This window comes from Eubalaena glacialis, chromosome 11 (genome assembly GCF_028564815.1).
Source record: "Eubalaena glacialis isolate mEubGla1 chromosome 11, mEubGla1.1.hap2.+ XY, whole genome shotgun sequence".
Classification (NCBI taxonomy): domain Eukaryota; kingdom Metazoa; phylum Chordata; class Mammalia; order Artiodactyla; family Balaenidae; genus Eubalaena; species Eubalaena glacialis.
This window is the reverse complement of record NC_083726.1, coordinates 93925776-93944777: the sequence shown is the minus strand read 5'-3', so window position 1 is coordinate 93944777 and position 19002 is coordinate 93925776. Positions and strand designations below refer to the sequence as shown.

General features: G+C 36.0%; 1 protein-coding gene across 1 annotated transcript in view; it reads left to right on the top strand.

Annotated features, from left to right (window-relative positions):
- The window catches only part of BMAL2 (basic helix-loop-helix ARNT like 2), a 101618-nt gene that overhangs the window by 35117 nt on the left and 47499 nt on the right, over positions 1 to 19002 (top strand). The window contains exon 2 of the mRNA XM_061206553.1: positions 4502 to 4652. Within this exon, the coding sequence (XP_061062536.1) occupies positions 4502 to 4652 (151 nt within the window). The remainder of the gene's footprint in view (positions 1 to 4501; positions 4653 to 19002) is intronic.

Sequence of the window (19002 nt, the reverse complement as noted above, 5' to 3'; positions counted from 1 at the left end):
TGATTCTTCAATATACACAAATCAATGTGATACGCCATATTAACAAATTGAAGAATAAAAACCATATGATCATCTCAATAGATGCAGAAAAAGCTTTTGACAAAATTCAACACCCATTTATGATAAAAACTCTCCAGAAAGTGGGCATAGAGGGAACCTACCTCAACATAATAAAGGCAAAAAAAAAAAAAGAAGTACCTGTATATCCCTCACTGATTGCACCCCCCTTTCTTCTCCCAAAGAGAATTCTAACTTTTGTGTTAGCTGTTCCCTTTCTTTTCTATATAGTGAGGTAACCTATGTAGATATCAGTAAAAACGTATTAGTTAGTTTTACCTGCTTTTGAACTTTATACAGTTTTTTAAAAAACATGCTACTGTTTTGGCTGTGACTTTTTTTTTTTTACCTAGCATTATTATTTTCAGGTTCATCCATGCTGAGTATATCAGTACTTCATTCATTTTTACTATTCTTGGTATTCCATTCAATGAATAAACAATTTATCCATCTGTTGATGGAAATTATAGTTTCCAGTTCTCATTTTTTTTGTTCAACTGCAAGCAATGCTGTGAATGTATTTCTTGTACATATCTCTTAAGATATATTAAGAGTTTCTCCATATACTTAGAAGTGAAATGCTAAACCATATTATTTGCATGTGTTCTACTTTATTAAGTAATGCAGAAAAGGTTTCCAAAGTGTTGTAGTAATGTACTTTCCCACCAACAGAGCATGAGTGTTCCGTTTCTCTTTCCATTGCTCTGTTTTCTCACTTACACTTGGTATCATCAGACTTTTCATTTGTAGCCATTAGATGGGTATATAGTCTATCACTATAGTTTACTTTGGATTTTCCTGATTACTAATGAGATTGAGTATCTTTTCATTTTTGTATTGACAATTGGAATTTCTTTTATGAAGTGCCCATTAAAGTCTTTTATCCAGTTTTCTGCTGGGTTTTTGTGTTGGTCTTTTTCTTAATGATGCAAAGCCATTCTTTATACAGTCTACATGGTAACACTTTATTGTTTATGTGTGTAACAAACATCTTCTCCCAGTCTGTGACCTGTGGTTTTATTCTCTTTATAGTGTCTTCTGATCAACGTTAACTTAATTTTAAGAAGATTGAATTGATCAGTCTTTTCCTTTATTGTTTTTAGTTTCTGTTTTGGGAAATTCTTTCTACGCCAATAACAAAGATATTCTTTCTCCTTCAGAGTATTCTCTGTTATTTTGGCCTTTTACATTTAGGTCTTCAATCCAGTTGAATTGAATGTTTATATTTGGTTTGGTTTTTATATTTGGCATATGATAGTAGGGGATCTGGTTTTATTCTTTTCCATAGAGAAAATCAGTTGGCCCAGGACTGTTTACTAAAAAGCTGGTCTCCTCACATTGATCTGAAAATTCCATCTCTGACATTTAGCAGATATCCATATTTACATGTCTGGGCTCTCCGTTCTTTTCCTTTGGTCTATCTCCGCACCAATACCACACTGTCTTCATTGCCATAGCTTTATAATGTCTTGATATATGAGAGGTCCAGTTCTCCCACATTTCCCTTGGCTGTTCATAACTCATGGCCCTTCCATATGCATTTTATATTCAGCTTGTGAAGTCCCACCAAAAAAAAGAGAATATTTTGAGAGGAATTACACATCTATTTTAGGAGAATTGACATCTTTGATATTGAGACCTCCAGTCCATAAGCGTGGTGCATGTTTCCATTTATTTGAATCTTTTTCAATATTTTAAATAAATTTTTATAATTTTCTCCAGAAAGACCTTGTATACTTTTATTAGGTTAAACATTTATTCTAAATACATTTATTCTTTAGGGACTCTATATTTTTTGAAGTTATTATAAATTATGTTTTTTAAAATGTCATTTTCTTATAGTTTGTTACTGGTGATTAGAAAAGCAGTTGATTTTTATATACTGACTTTACAAACAGCCAACCTTGATACACTCCCTAGTTTTAATAATTTATACGTTGATTATTTTGTGTTTTTTGTATTCTCAATCATATCATTTCCCAATAATGACAAATTTTTTTTCTTCCTTTGCAGTTCTTATACTTCGTATATTGTTTTCTTGCCTTATTCTACTGGCAGTTCTTCTAATACAGTGTTGAAAGGGGTACTGATAAAAGATCTTCTTGTTTCTGATTGTAAAAAGAATTCTTTCAGTGTTTCTTCGTTAATATTTCTGAATCTATTAGGATAATCATATTTTTCCACTAGGCTGCTATTGTGGTAAATTATATTCATTAATTTACTAATATTAAACCAGTCTTGTGTTCCTGGGATAAAGCTATCTTGGTCATAATGGGTTATTCTCTTTATACATTTCTGAATTTTGTTTGCTAATATTTTGTTAAGATTTTTGTATCTTTGTTCATGAATGAGATGGGCCTGTAGTTATCCTTTCTTGTATTGCCATTGTTGAATTTTAATATCAAATTTCTATAAGCCTCATAAAAAGAGTTGAGTTTACTATATATTGGGATAGTATGTGTAAGAAGGAATATAGGAATATGCAGGTTTTTATTTCTCTTTGCTTCATTTTCTGTCAGTTAAAATTCTCTAGGGACAAATATATGATATCATTTATATGTAGAATCTTAAAAGTAATACAAATAAATTTATTTACAAAACAGACTCACAGATGTAGAAAACAAACTTATAGTTACCAAAGACAAAGTGGGAGGAGGGATAAATTAGGAGTATGGGATTAACAGATACTCACTTCTATATATAAAATAGATAAACAACAAGGCTTTACTGTATAGCAGAGGGAACTATATTCAATATCTTGTAATAACCCCTAATGGAGAAGAACCTGAAAAAGTACATATATTATATATATGTACAATCGAATCACTTTGCTGTACACCTGAAACTAACACAATATTGTGAATCGACTATACCTCAATAAAAAAAAATTCCCTACGAATTTTTCCATTTCATCTAAATTTTCAAATTTTTAGAATAATGTTTTTCTAAATTCATGAGAATTTATCTTTTATATCTCTAGAGCATCTAAAATTATGACCCCATCTTCATTCCTATCTTTATTCATTTATTCCCTCTTTCCTTTCTTTGGAAAAATCTTGCCATAAGGTTATTAGAGTTTCCAATGTTCTGGAAGAACCTATGTTTAGCTTTTTTGATCTGTACTAATTTGTATTCTATTTCATTATTTCTGGTATTATTTTAATGATTTCCTTTCTCCTAATTCTTTAGATTTATTTTAGTCATCTTTTCCTAACTTCATAAAATAAATTATTAGCTCATTAAATTTCAGTCTTTTTATGGTGTCTAGCATAATTACATTGTAGTCAGAAAATGTTTCATGTATAATATCAGTCTTTTTGGTCCAGTATAAATGCCCCACGGGTACCTCAAAACAAACAACACTGGATTTTGAAGCTGCTAGGTATAGTGGTCTATATATGTCTATCATATCAAGCTTGTCTGTTGTGTGGATCAGATTTCTTATATCATTATTTTTGAATGCTCACTCTATCAGTTACTGCTAGAGATGTGTTAAAAAGCTCCCACTCTTACTCTAAGATGTACTGCATTCTCCTTGTAAATATTGCTTATATATTTCAGTCTATGTTATAAGGTACCAATGAGTTTAAACTTGTTAGGTCAATTTTAATATGAGAAATATATTCAGAGAGGCCTACATTTAGACTATAAGTTATTTTTAGTCCAGTGATTCTGATTTTTACATTTTATAAAACATTTAGTAAACTACAGTTTAGACCAAAAGGATTTTACTATCATATTTAGCAATTCAGGGTTAAAAATATTCATGTCCCTTAACCTTGTTAACTCATTTCTGGGATGCTATCCCCCCCCCAAAAAAAATAACTAGAAGATGAAAAGAAATAACCGGTAGATAAAAAGTTTTATACACATAGATAAAAGCACCATACATATTTATGATAGTGAAGAAAAACCAAATATACATTCCAACAATAGAAGAGTGGTTAAGTAGCTATGACACAGCTACACGATGGTATATTATGCAGCCATTAGAATCATTTATAAAGAATTTGTAATAATACTGTAAAGTTATTATCACAATGATATGCAAATAATGCAGAGTATACACTATGACTTCAATTACTATAATAACAACTGTAGAAAAAAATTCTACAAGGAAGTAATTCTAAATAGTAATATTAGTTGGTGAGATTTGGTTTTCCCCCTTCCTTTCTACTTTTTTGTGTTTTCCATATTTCCTACAATATCCATATATTTTTTTCCAATTAGATAGGGAAAATAAACTTAAAAATATAGACTAACAGTACATTTCTAACTAATATTTGGGTGTACATGATTAGTCTTTCATTCTATGTTATGTTGCTGTTTAGTTGACATTTTAAAATATCAAAGTAAAAAGCCATTTAAAATGTGGGATATGGATATGTATAAAGTAAAAGTCAGTGTTTCAAACAGATGCCTTATTGTGCTTTATGTCTCATAGGTAAACTGTTGATCAAAGGGAACCAGTGCATTGCTTCCATGGTTTCCAGTCATCTGAGCCCATGGACAAAACCAGCGACTATTGGATCCTTCAGCCCACATGTGACAGAGTTTCCAAGAAAACGAAAAGGGAGTGATTCAGACCCATCCCAGTAAGTGAATTTGTTCCTCTAACCCCAAGAAATCTTCGACTCCAGGGAAAAAAGAAAAATATTACTTTTTTTTCTTTTAAAAACAAATTAAAACCTTTAGTTTCTTTTTATTTATTTATTTTTTTTATTGAAGTTTAGTTGATTTACAGTGTTGTTAGTTTCTGGTGTACAGCACAGTGATTCAGTTATACATATACATACATATTCTTTTTCATATTCTTTTCTATTATGGTTTATTACAGGGTATTGAATATAGTCCTCTGTGCTATACCATAGGACCTTGTTGTTTATCCAGTCTATATGTAATAGTTTGCATCTGCTAGTCCCGAACTCCCAATCCAACCCTCCCCCTACCCCTCCTTGGCAACCACAAGTCTGTTCTCAATGGCTGTGAGTCTATTTCTGTTTCGTAGATAAGTTCATTTGTGTCATATTTTAGATTCCACATGTAAGTGATATCATATGGTATCTTTCTCTTCCTGACTTACTTCGCTTAGTATGATAATCTGTAGGTCCATCCATGTAGCTGCACAAGGCATCATTTCATTGTTTTTTACAGCTGAGTAATATTCTGTTGTATATATATACCATATCTTTTTTAGAAAAAGACTACTTTTTAAATCATTGTTTTTAATTACATGGTAATTAAAAATTTGGATAGGGTCAATTATTTATCCACCCAGCTGCCACCTCTGTCGTTGACTGATCCAACTCTGAAGGTTATTAAGTATCCAGGAAGGTCAACTGGAGGTTAATTTGCTTAACATTTATGGTCACAGGAAGATATTTGCCTTCCTAATTGAAATACTTGACTTTGAGGAGAACATCTTCTTGCATGTTTGGCTTACAATAATAATCACCACTTGCTTCTTTCCTTACTCATCATTCGTTTAACAACCAACCCTTGGTTATCTGTGGCGACTTTAATCAAATAAAACTCTTGTTTTCCCTGTTTAGTAAGCCAAGTAGATTATACAGTCAATGTTGAGAATACTTACTATCTCCTGGTTCATTTTTATTGCCTAATGCAGCTTGCAGTCCCAAATATTCTTTAATGACCTCCCCAAGGCTGGGGTTGATCTGGTGGAAGTAATAGGGCACAGTAAATATAGCAATCTAGAGCAATTCATTTTAGGCTGGTACTTTATGTAAATCATGAATGAAGGGAAAAATCCTGAGTGGGGGACAGGATAAGGACGTAATGAAACATCATAGCTCTTTATAACTCAGTTCTTCCTAGGACACTTTATATACTTTAGCTTCAGTTTCCAAGACAGCAGATTCAGTGTTATTCAAATATAAGTACCAACACACTTCCCAAGCCACATATAAATGACTTGAAGATTATCTACTGTTTTTTGGTTGTCTGTATTCTCTTAGTCTCTTCCAATAATGTGGATGATTGTAAATAACTACAGTTGATCAAGTGACAGTCTATCTAGAACTGTTTGCTGTGCTACATCCTAAGTTATCAGTTGGTTAGTCCCCATTCACCTCGAGCTAGAAGTGACTGTTAGTCCTTTTTTATTTTCTTTAGAATCATAAGCACCGTTGTTCTTTCTTAATGTCTAAATAAGAATGTGGCTTTCAAGTGAGAACTAGAGTCACATGATTTTAAGCCACGTAGGGGCGTGGTTGAGACCTTATAGTGGTTTTGAGAGTGAATGGGAAAATGAGGGCAGTGACACGGGAAATACTAGAAACATGCAAAGTAATGACAGATAATGATTTTTTTGGCAGAAGGCAACACTAGAGATTATTTAGTCAATTACCCGCGTTTTAGAAAATGAAGCAGCTGGAACTCAGAAATATCAAGTGCTTTGCCCAACATTATCCAGCTAGCTGGAATGCTTGATTGTCAGTGTGGTAGTTTCCTCATTACACCCTGGCTTCTGTTTCTCTGCAACTGGAGGGGAGGGTGCTTCTATCACATGAGAATAACCATGCTGTCCATTTTCCAGCATGTCTGGTAGGGGTGACCCAAGGCCTTCTTCCTCCCAGGTCAGGAATCATGAAAGAAAAAGTGGTGGAAAAACTTTCTCAGAATCCCTTTGACTATCTCCTTTCCACAAGGGTAGAAATATCAGCATATCATTTGACATAATTCCTACTTGAAGACGGCATATAGTAGCAGCAGAAAGAGAGCGTACACCCCACTGATTTGCTCATTATCTATCCCAGAGCTTCTCCATTCTGCCCCAATCCTTCTTTCATCCCACCATTTTCCACTCTCTCTAATGAAATGAAGGATGTCAAAGTACTTTATGGATTTTACAAAGTACTGACTGTATTGCATCCTTCCTAGAGACTCGGGGCATGAAGTTGATTTCATTGGTGGAGCCTCCAAGTGTTGGATATATTTAAACAAAGAAGAATATATGAGAAGGTTCACCCTTTCTGCAGCACTGTTGGGTTTGCGTGGAGAGCTGGTTCTTTAAAAGGGTCATTGATGAAGATTCCCTGGAATGTAGTCGTTAACATTTACTGAGTACCTGCTATATGATACCCAGTAGACCAGGAGGGAGACATACAGATAAGATACAAGAAACTTGTACAAATGGGAAAGATACAGATAGTTATTGCACATCATGATAGCTTCCATAAGGGGGACCCTAGGTATTATGGCAACAAGGAAAGTTGGGTATTTAAATAATATTGGGATCAGAGTGAAGGACAGCTTCCTGGAGATGTTGACTTAAGCTAAGTTTTGAATGAAGAATGGAAATGAGCCATTCAGAGCAGGAGTAGAGAAGGTCCTTTAGGCAGAAGGAACAGCTGTGCAGAAGCACAGAGTATGAAGCAGCGCACTGCTGATCAGGAAACAAGTGGTTGTCACAGTAGAGCAGAGGGCACACCAGGAGGTGAGGTGGGTGAGCTATGAGGTTTGAGGGATAAACATGGACTAGGTCATGAACATCTGCTGAACTAAAGCATCTGAAAAGTGTCTTTGCTAAAGAATCTGAAAAGTGTCTTGAATGCAATAAGGGAAATGGAAGGATTTTAAGCATGAGAAGAGCTTGATCAGATTACATTTTAAAAACTTTGCTTGCCTTTGCACTTTTTAAAAAAACTTTTTATTGTAGTAAAATATATGTAACATAAAATTTGCTGTTTTAACCACTTTTAAGTGTACAATTCAGTGGCATTAACTGCATTCATGGTGTGTACAACCATCACCACTGTTTCTGAAACTTTTTCCTCACCCCAGTCAGAAACTCGGTACCCACTAAATAGTAGTTCTCTATACCCCGCTCTCCCCCAGCCCCTGGTAACCTCTAGCCTACTTTGTAGCTCTAAGAATTTGCCTGTTCTAGACATTTCACATGATTGGAATCATACAATATTTGTCCTTTTGTCTCTGGCTTATTTCACTTAGTGTAATGTTTTCAAATTTCACCTACGTTGTAGCATGTATTAGGATTTCATTCTTTTTTACAGCTAAATAATATTCCATTGTATGTATATACCACATTTTGCTTAACCATTCATTTTTTGGTGGATATTTGGGTTGTGCCCACCCTTTGGCTATTGTGAATAATGCTGCTATGAACATTGGTGTACAAGTATCTGAGTCCCTGCTTTCGATTCTTTTGGGTATACACCTATGAGTAAAATTGCTGGGTCAGATGGTAATTCTTTTTTTTTTTTTTGGAGATTCATCAGTTTTTTAAATTAATTAATTATTTATTTACTTTTGGTTGCATTGGGTCTTTGTTGCTTGTGTGCGGGCTTTCTCTAGTTGCGGCGAGCAGGGGCTACTCTTTGTTGCGGTGCGCGGGCTTCTTATTGCGGTGGCTTCTCTTGTTGTGGAGCATGGGCTCTAGGCGCACGGGTTTCAGTAGTTGTGGCATGCGGGCTCAGTAGTTGTGGCTCAGGGGCTCAGTAGTTGTGGCTCGCAGGCTCTAGAGCGCAGGCTCAGTAGTTGTAGAGCACGGGCTTAGGTGCTCCGCAGCATGTGGGATCTTCCTGGACCAGGGCTCAAACCCATGCCCCCTGCATTGGCAGGCAAGTTCTTAACCACTGTGCCACCAGGGAAGCCCCTCAGATGGTAATTCTATGTTTAGTTTTTGAGGAACCACCAAACTGGTTTCCACAGTGCCTGCACCATTTTACATTCCCACCAGAAATGTGTGAGGGATTCAATTTCTCCATTTTCTTGCTGGCACTTGTTATTTTCCATAAAAAAAAAAGTTACCCTAGTAAGTGTGAAGTGGTACAGATTTACATTTTCAAAGGATCACTCTGGAAACAGCATGGAGGATGGGCTGAAGGAGGAAAATCCAGCAGGCAGAGAAAACAGCTGAGAGATGGTTGCTAGGGAATAGGTTTTTCTGAGCATTGGTCCAAGAGAGTGGCCCTAGGCAGGAAGGGCATGGAAAGGGAGCGACACATTATGGCACATTTAGAAGATAGAATCTCTAAGATTTCATGCTTGTTCATGGGGGAGAGTGGAAATGTAAGAAGCATCCAGGTTTTCTGACTTGGACACCTAGATGGAGGATGGTATTTTCGTTCACAGAGGCTGAGGGAAAGATGATGAGTTCAGTTTTGGCCACAATGAGAGTGTGATGTTTATGGGATCTTCAAGTAGGTGGATGGATATGAAGGTCTGGAACTCAGGGTTGAGGCCTGGCCCAGAGATGGAGATTCAGACACCGTTAATGTACAGAAAGCAAGTGGACTGGCATGGATGCATGTATGGAGTGGGAAGACGGGGGGCTCAGGGAGGAGGGGACGCCTACCCAGAAGGTGAGGAGACGAGGCTCTGAAGTGGGAGCGACATCTCAGAAACCGAAGGAAGAAAATTTTAAAAAGAGAAAGGCATAGAAAGCAGCAAATCTGGAGGCTGTTTTGACAGTATTTGCTTCCAATTTTGTTTGTGGTTTGTTGATTTAGGGATTCAAAATGTAGTGAAAGTAGTTTTCAAGGAAAGCTTGCACTGTGTTTTGGAAAAATTATGTTACTGTAATATAAGATGCTACACTAAGAAAATGCATCTAAGTAATGTGAATGTTATTAATATCAGAGAGCTTATTAAAATTCATAAATAAAATATTATGACTATAGACCAAATGCCAGCATGGAGAAAAATACAAAGAGCAAATTTACTAATTATCTAGGTGCATGCTGCAAACAAAGAAATGAATTATTTGACTAACAACGTCGTGCCTTTATTCTATTCTGCAAGGGACCATTAAATAAAAGTGTATTTGGATTTCCTAAGTACAATAGGTTTGGATTTCACCAAGGAGGCAAGTTCAGTCAGTGAGTTAATTTGCTAAAACACGTATAATCAAAGCAAAAGCATGATTTAAAACAGCCAAACTTTACCTTTTGAGATTGAAGTAATGTATATGTATATATAATTCCAGACCATCAGGAAGAAAATCATTCGTCTGTATAATTATTTTCTGTTTTAGTCCATAAATACGAAGTCAGACAGAAAAGAGAAAAAAAAAAAAGAAGCTGACTTAATCTAACCCTCTCTTTTGCTTCAAAGAAGCTGTTTAATTTTATACCACAGAGCAGGCTGGCAATGATCAAGGCATAGAGGAAGGTACACCAGCCAGCACAGAATAAGTTTCACTGGCCTCCTGTTAGGTCTATGACCTTGAGCAGTCATTAACCTTACTGGGCCTCAATTCGTTCATCTGTAAAATCGGGGGTAGTAATAACTACATGATTCTTAAGTGCTGTGAGAATGAAATAACACATGTGAAAATATTTTTGATAAACTATCATCAAAGCTATTTATTTAGACAGTGATAAAGAAAAGCATCCTTTGATTAAGGTTTTATCTTAGTGGTCCTTTTTTATTTGGGATATTTATATGCATCTGTTCATAAATTTTATTAACTTTTCTATAAACAGCATGTATTTATCTTTTTTAAGCAGAAAAATATTCTTGAAACCTCAAGTAAAATACATCACATGAATAAAATAGTTCAAAGGTAGGTCAGACTTTTTTCAAAGCCTGGAAAATGATCATTGTTGAGTCTTCTAAGAAGGAAATTTGGCAAGATGAGTCAGAAGCCTTAAAATAGTTATCCATAAATTGTATGTCTAAGGGTTTATCCTAGGCGAATAATCAAAGATGCATGCACCACAATAGTAGTCATACTATTTATAATATTGAAAAATTAGAATATTGAGATATCTAATAATAGAAAATTAGTAAATAAATTATAGTGTAGCTAACCAATGGGCCACTATTTAATCATTACAAATCATATTCTCCAAGAATATTTGAAGCTATGGGAAAATATTTATGTTATAGAGTTAAGTGAATAAGACATGAAAAATTTTACACTATGATCTGAATTTTGTTTATTTTATATATATATATACATATATATAACACACATCTACATAAATATCCTCCCATGCCCCACCACCACCCCCATAGCTAAGTAAAATAGTCAAAGCTATTTTTTGTATGTATCTAGATACATGTCTAGGAAAGAGATTGGAGGGAGACCCATTGAAATATTGACTGTGATTATTTCCAGATAAGATTATGGGTGCTTTGCCCTGAATTTTTTAAATGCCCTTTCAAAAAATGATACATTTGGGAATATATTTTTAAAAATACATATTTAAAAAAGCCTATTCAGTGTGCATAGTTTTTTAATGTGGAAAGTATTCTATCACCATCAGTATATTTCACTTTGGTAGTGGTCTGGCGACTACATTTCTGAATGAATAAACACACACCCATATAGCACATGTATCTATGTATATGTATATATAAATATTTATACACACACATATATATACATTTAGTATATTCTGCTAAGGCATATACTAATGTGAAAATTAATATTATTGGCAAGTGATCGGTTTTCAGTTTTTAAAAGTATTTCTTACCATCTAGATGAATTTTCAGGTAAAATGAATTCCTTTTGATTAAAGATCTGAGATTCTTAATGTATTTTCAGGCTATTTTAATAGAGCTATTATAAAATTTTTGGCTAATCCATCAATTGTTTTAAAAATAGCTATTTTATTTAATGTTATTTCTATGAACATTATATTCCTTTTCAAGATTGGCATGGGATTATTTCTAAACAGAGCGGTAATTATTATTCATTGTCAGTTCACATAGTTTTGTTACCTGATGGGGATGAGGCACCTGTCAGCTTTAGTAGGAGAGCAGCCCATGCAGACAGTAATAACTGTTTCAGTTAGGAGCTCAGGGTAGCATGTATAACTAAAGACTTCATAGGAATTAGGATGATTGGACTTAATCCCACATTTATTTCTCAAGAATTACCGAAAATCTGTTTCATGTAGTTTGATATTTTATCCTGCTTTTTTGTAGAATGGAAGATGGTGAACAAGAAGTAAAAATGAAGTCCTTCAGGTATACTGAACTGTTGAGAGAGTACACGGTGGGTGGGCAAGGTCGCACAGGCAGACCGTTAGCCAAAGCAAGTGGTGATGTCAAGATAGAATGGATTCATGAATATTAGCTTTTTCTCATATGTTCTGCTCTGAGAAGATGCAGATACCTCAGGCCCAAACTGTGGCACTCATCTTAATAAGTTCCTTTCGCTCTGATGAGCTCATTTCCAGCTCTGGAATGCATGCAGGGAGTCAGGTGGGTGATGCCAGCAGTTCTGCTTCTCTGTCAGAGAAGCCAGGCAGATCCCACAGGGCAGGGTCCCCGCTGCGTGCCTGCCTGCCCTGAGTCCAGAGCCTTCCCGAGCTCCCTCAGCCCTGCTGGACCACCTTTCAGCATAGCAAGTCTGAAATGGGAACTCATTTCCTTCTCCATGGAGCCAGAGGCCCCTTCCTTGAAGTAATGCAGCCACTCAGGGTGAAGAAGTAGGAGTGACTGGAAATAAATACAGTTCTAAAAACAAAACAAAACAAAACCATCTGATACCATCATCAGATACCTTACACCTTTTTTCTCTATCTACTTGAATAACATTTTGGCTTGTGTGTCTTTAAATTTTTCTTAGAATAGCTATTTATTGAAAACAACTATTATTTTCTTGAAGCACTAGAGAAAACCTAATTCATCCAATAAGCAAATCAGAATTACTTACAAGGAGTGTCTGATTATTAGGAGTCCATCACCATAAAGTCTGTCAGTTGTTTCATCATATTCTTTCAACGTCAACAAGTTTTTTTTTCCTACATCTGGCAACATGGCCAGATCTCAGTTTTGCTTTTTCTCCATTTATTCTGGTTTTTTTTTTTTTAATATGACTCTGCAGAACACTGACATGGTTCAAAGTGACAGTAACAGTTTGCAGAATTAAGAGCCAGAGCCCTGATAAATTATTAAGCAGAGAACTTGCCTCTGGGTAAATATGCCCTTCTTTAATAAAAGTCTTCAAGAAATCTTTTCAGGTGCACCTCCTTCAAGTAAAGTACCTTATTCAAAAACTGGCTATTTCACCTTCCTCTGTCTTTCCTAGCTCCCAGCATCATCATTCGTTATTCCCAAGTGACCTTGTTCCTACCTGTTCTCATCTCCCTCAAAACCCTGGCTCTAAGAGAAGTCACTTTCTCTTCTGCTGTCCATTCCTGGAATCAGGCATCTCTGTCCACTGCTACTGTCCATGCTAATGGGTAATATTGTTAGAAAGAAGAGGTGAACATTCTAGCAAGTGGATAATCATAACATTTTAAAAATCATAAATCTTTAATCTAAAAAGTTCTCATGGGGGAATTCCCTGGTCCAGTGGTTAGGACTCGGCGCTTTCATTGCTGTGGCCTGGGTTCAGTCTGGGCGGGGAACTAAGATCCTGCAAGCCGTGTGGTGTGGCCAAAAATAAAAATAAATTAAAACTGCTCATGAATAGACCAAAGTACGAGCAGATAACTGCATTTTATGTAAATACACAGGTAACTTGAATTCCATCCAGTTCACCCCAAAGTACTTATTTTGTTCCAGGAGTGTCAGTGGCCAAGCGTGAGTGGTTGGACGGGTGGTGTTAGCTCCGTCAGTGTCCCCCCTTAGCCCCACTCTTCCATCTAGTTTAAAGTCTCTAAAAACAGATCGGGACGAGTCTCCTATTTTTCCTCTTTCCCATTAGATTGCCTTCCCCAAACTCTTCTTCTTTTTTTTTTTTTTTTTTTGTTTGTTTTAATATAACCTTTTTTTTATTTTAAAATAGTTTTAGATTTACAGAAACATTGTGAAAACAGTACAGAGAACTCCCATAGACGCCATACCCAGTTTCTCCTATTATTAACATCTTACATTCGTGTCGCACATTTATCTCAATTAATGAACTGATATTGGTACATTATTATTGAATAAAGTCCGTCTTTTTTTTTTTTAACATCTTTATTGGAGTATAATTGCTTTACAATAGTGTGTTAGTTTCTGCTTTATAACAAAGTGAATCAGTTATACATATACATATGTTCCCATATCTCTTCCCTCTTGCATCTCCCTCCCACCCTCCCTATCCCACCCCTCTAGGTGGTCACAAAGCACCGAGCTGATCTCCCTGTGCTATGTGGCTGCTTCCCACTAGCTATCTATTTTACATTTGGTAGTGTATATATGTCCATGCCATTCTCTCGCCCTGTCACATCTTATCCCTCCCCCTCCCCATATCCTCAAGTCCATTCTCTAGTAGGTCTGTGTCTTTATTCCCGTCTTGCCACTAGGTTCTTCATGACCTTTTTTTTTTTTTTTTCCTTAGATTGCATATATATGTGTTAGCATACTGTATTTGTTTTTCTCTTTCTGACTTACTTCACTCTGTATGACAGACTCTAACTCCATCCATCTCACTACAAATACCTCCATTTCGTTTCTTTTTATGGCTGAGTAATATTCCATTGTATATATGTGCCACATCTTCTTTATCCATTCATCCGATGATGGACACTTAGGTTGCTTCCATGTCCTGGCTATTGTAAATAGAGCTGCAATGAACATTTTGGTACATGACTCTTTTTGAATTATGGTTTTCTCAGGGTATATGCCCAGTAGTGGGATTGCTGGGTCATATGGTAGTTCGATTTTTAGTTTTTTAAGGAACCTCCATACTGTTCTCCATAGTGGCTGTATCAATTTACATTCCCACCAACAGTGCAAGAGTGTTCCCTTTTCTCCACACCCTCTCCAGCATTTATTGTTTCTAGATCTTTTGATGATGGCCATTCTGACCGGTGTGAGATGATATCTCATTGTAGTTTTGATTTGCATTTCTCTAATGATTAATGATGTTGACCATCCTTTCATGTATCTGTTGGCAATCTGTATATCTTCTTTGGAGAAATGTCTATTTATGTCTTCTGCCCATTTTTGGATTGGGTTGTTTGTTTTTTTGTTATTGAGCTGCATGAGCTGCTTGTAAATCTTGGAGATTAATCCTTTGTCAGTTGCTTCATTTGCAAATATTTTCTCCCATTCTGAGGGTTGTCTTTTGGTCTTGTTTATGGTTTCCTTTACTGTGCAAAAGCTTTTAAGTTTCATTAGGTCCCATTTGTTTATTTGTGTTTTTATTTCCATTTCTCTAGGAGTTGGGTCAAAAAGGATCTTGCTGTGATTTATGTCATAGAGTGTTCTGCCTATGTTTTCCTCTAAGAGTTTGATAGTGTCTGGCCTTACATTTAGGTCTTTAATCCATTTTGAGTTTATTTTTGTGTATGGTGTTAGGGAGTGTTCTAATTTCATACTTTTACATGTACCTGTCCAGTTTTCCCAGCACCGCTTATTGAAGAGGCTGTCTTTTCTCCACTGTATATGCTTGCTTCCTTTATCAAAGATAAGGTGACCATATGTGCGTGAAGTAGAGGTGGATTTAATCTCAAACCAACATTAAGTACCACCACTTAAATCAAGAAATACAAAATTGCCAAACTCTGTAATCTCCCCCTGTGCTCCCTCTTCCTTACTACTCCTCTCTGTTCCAAAGTTAAAAACTATCATGACTTTTATTGCCACTACATCCATGCTTTTCTTTAGAGTTTGCCACCCATGCATGAATTTTCACACATTGTAGTATTCTCCTGCCTGTTTGTGAACTTCATATAAATAGAATAATCCAATATGAATTCTGTTGTGCTGACTTCTTTTGTTCAATGTAAAATTCATCCATATTGCAGGATGTGGAAATTTTTTTTAATTTACCTTTTTTTTTTTTTGGTGAGAACATTTAAGTTCTACTCTCTTAGCAAATCTCAATTATATAATACAGTGTTATCAACTATAGTCACTATGTTATACATTAGATCCTCAGACTGTTACCAAACCAAACTTGGGTCTGCTCACCTGATGAGCAGCAAAGCCAATCTACTGCAAAACAGATTGTGGTGAAGGAAAGTACAGTGTTTATTGCAGGGCCAAGCAAGGAGAATGGGAAGCTCATGTTCTAAAGACCCAAACTCCCTGATGGCTTTCAGGGAAGGTTTTTTTTTTTTTTTGACATCTTTATTGGAGTATAATAAAGTATAATAACATTGCTTTACAATGTTGTGTTAGTTTCTGCTGTATAAAAAAGTGAATTAGCTATACATATACATATATCCCCATATCCCTTCCCTCTTGCATCTCCCTCCCACCATCCCTATCCCACCCCTCTAGGTGGTCACAAAGCCCAGAGCTGATCTCCCTGTGCTATGCGGCTGCTTCCCACTAGCTATCTATTTTACATTTGGTAGTGTATATATGTCAATGCCACTCTCTCACTTCGTCCCAGCTTACCCTTCCCCATCCCTGTGTCCTCAAGTCCATTCTCTACGTCTGAGTCTTTATTCCTGTCCTGCCCCTAGGTTCGTCAGAACCTTTTTTTTGTTTTTAGATTCCATATATATGTGTTAAAATACAGTATTTGTTTTTCTCTTTCTGACTTACTTCACTCTGTATGACAGTCTCTACATCCATCCACGTATCAACAAATGACCGAATTTCGTTCCTTTTTATGGCTGAGTAATATTCCATTGTAAATATATACCACATCTTCTTTATCCATTCGTCTGTCGATGGGCATTTAGGTTGCTTCCATGACCTGGCTATTGTAAATAGTGCTGCAATGAACATTGGGGTGCATGTGTCTTTTTAAATTATGGTTTTCTCAGGGTATATGCCCAGTAATGGGATTGCTGGAGGAACATCCATACTGTTCTCCATAGTGGCTGTATCAATTTACCTTCCCACAAATAGTGCAAGAGGGTTCCCTTTTCTCCACACCCTCCCCAGCATTTATTGTTTGTAGATTTTTTGATGATGGCCATTCTGACTGGTGTGAGGTGATACCTCCTTGTAGTTTTAATTTGCATTTCTCTAATGATTAGTGATGGTGAGCATCCTTTCATGTGTTTGTTGGGCATCTGTATGTCTTCTTTGGAGAAATGTCTGTTTAGGTCTTCTGCCCAGTTTTGGTTTTGGTTGTTCGTTTTTTTGATATTGAGCTGCATGAGCTGCTTGTACATTTTGGAGATTAATCCTTTGTCAGTTGATTCGTTTGCAGATGTTTTCTCCCATTCTGAGGGTTGTCTTTTCATCTTCTTTATGGTTTCCTTTGCTGTGCAAAAGCTTTGAAGTTTCATTAGGTCCCATTTGTTTATTTTTGTTTTTATTTCCATTTCTCTAGGAGGTGGGTCTAAAAAGATCTTGCTGTGATTTATGTCATAGAGTGTTCTGCATATGTTTTCCTCTAAGAGTTTTATAGTGTCTGGCCTTACACTTAGGTCTTTAATCCATTTTGAGTTTATTTCTGTATACGGTGTTAGGGAGTGTTCTAATTTCATTCTTTTACATGTAGCTGTCCAGTTGCCCCAGCACCACTTATTGAAGAGACTGCCTTTTCTCCATTGTATACTCTTGCCTCCTTTATCAAAGATAAGGTGACCATATGTGCATGGGTTTATCCTGTTCCATTGATCTAGATTTCTGCTTTTGTGCCAGTACCATACTGTCTTGATTACTATAGCTTTGTAGTATAGTCTGAAGTCAGGGAGGCTGATTCCTCCAGCTCCGTTTTTCTTTCTCAAGATTGCTTTGGCTATTCGGGGTCTTTTGTGTTTCCATACAAATTCTGAAAATTTTTGTTCTAGTTCTGTGAAAAATGCCATTGGTAGTTTGATAGGGATAACACTGAATCTGTAGATTGCTTTGGGTAGTATAGTCATTTTCACAGTATTGATTCTTCCAATCCAAGAACATGGTATATCTCTCCATCTGTTTGTAGCATCTTTAATTTCTTTCATCAGTGTCCTTTAGTTTTCTGCATACAGGTCTTTTGTCTCCTTAAGTAGGTTTATTCCTAGGTATTTTATTCTTTTTGTTGCAATGGTAAACGGGAGTGTTTCCTTAATTTCTCTTCCAGATTTTACATCATTAGTGTATAGGAATGCCAGAGATTTCTGTGCATTAATTTTGTATCCTGCTACTTTACCAAATTCATTGATTAGCTCTAGTAGTTTTCTGGTAGCATCTTTAGGATTCTCTACGTATATTATCATGTCATCTGCAAACAGTGACGGTTTTACTTCTTCTTTTCCGATTTGGATTCCTTTTATTTCTTTTTCTTCGCTGATCGCTGTCACTGAAATTTTCAAAACTATGTTGAATAATAGTGGTGAGAGTGGGCAACCTTGTCTTGTTCCTGATCTTAGTGGAAATGGTTTCAGTTTTTCACCATTGAGAACGATGTTGGCTGTGGGTTTGTCATACACGGCCTTTATTATGTTGAGGTAAGTTCCCTCTATGCCTACTTTCTGGAGGATTTTTATCATAAATGGGTGTTGAATTTTGTCAAAAGCTTTTTCTGTGTCTATTGAGATGATCATATGGTTTTTCTCCTTCAATTTGTTAATATGGTGTATCACATTGATTGATTTGCGTATATTGAAGAATCCTTGCATTCCTGGAATAAACCCCACTTGATTATGGTGTATGATCCTTTTAATGTGCTGTTGGATTCTGTTTGCTTGTATTTTGTTGAGGATTTTTAAATCATGTTCATCAGTGATATTGGCCTGTAGTTTTCTTTTTTTGTGACATCTTTGTCTGGTTTTGGTATCAGGGTGATGGTGGCCTCGTAGAATGAGTTGGGGAGTGTTCCTCCCTCTGCAATATTTTGGAAGAGTTTGAGAAGGATAGGTGTTAGCTCTTCTCTAAATGTTTGATAGAATTTGCCTGTGAAGCCATCTGGTCTTGGGCTTTTGTTTGTTGGAAGATTTTTAATCACAGTTTTAATTTCAGTGCTTGTGATTGGTTTGTTCATATTTTCTATTTCTTCCTGGTTCAGTCTTGGCAGGTTGTGCATTTCTAAGAATCTGTCCATTTCTACCAGGTTGTCCATTTTATTGGCATAGAGTTGCTTGTGGTAATCTCTCATGATCCTTTGTATTTCTGCAGTGTCAGTGGTTACGT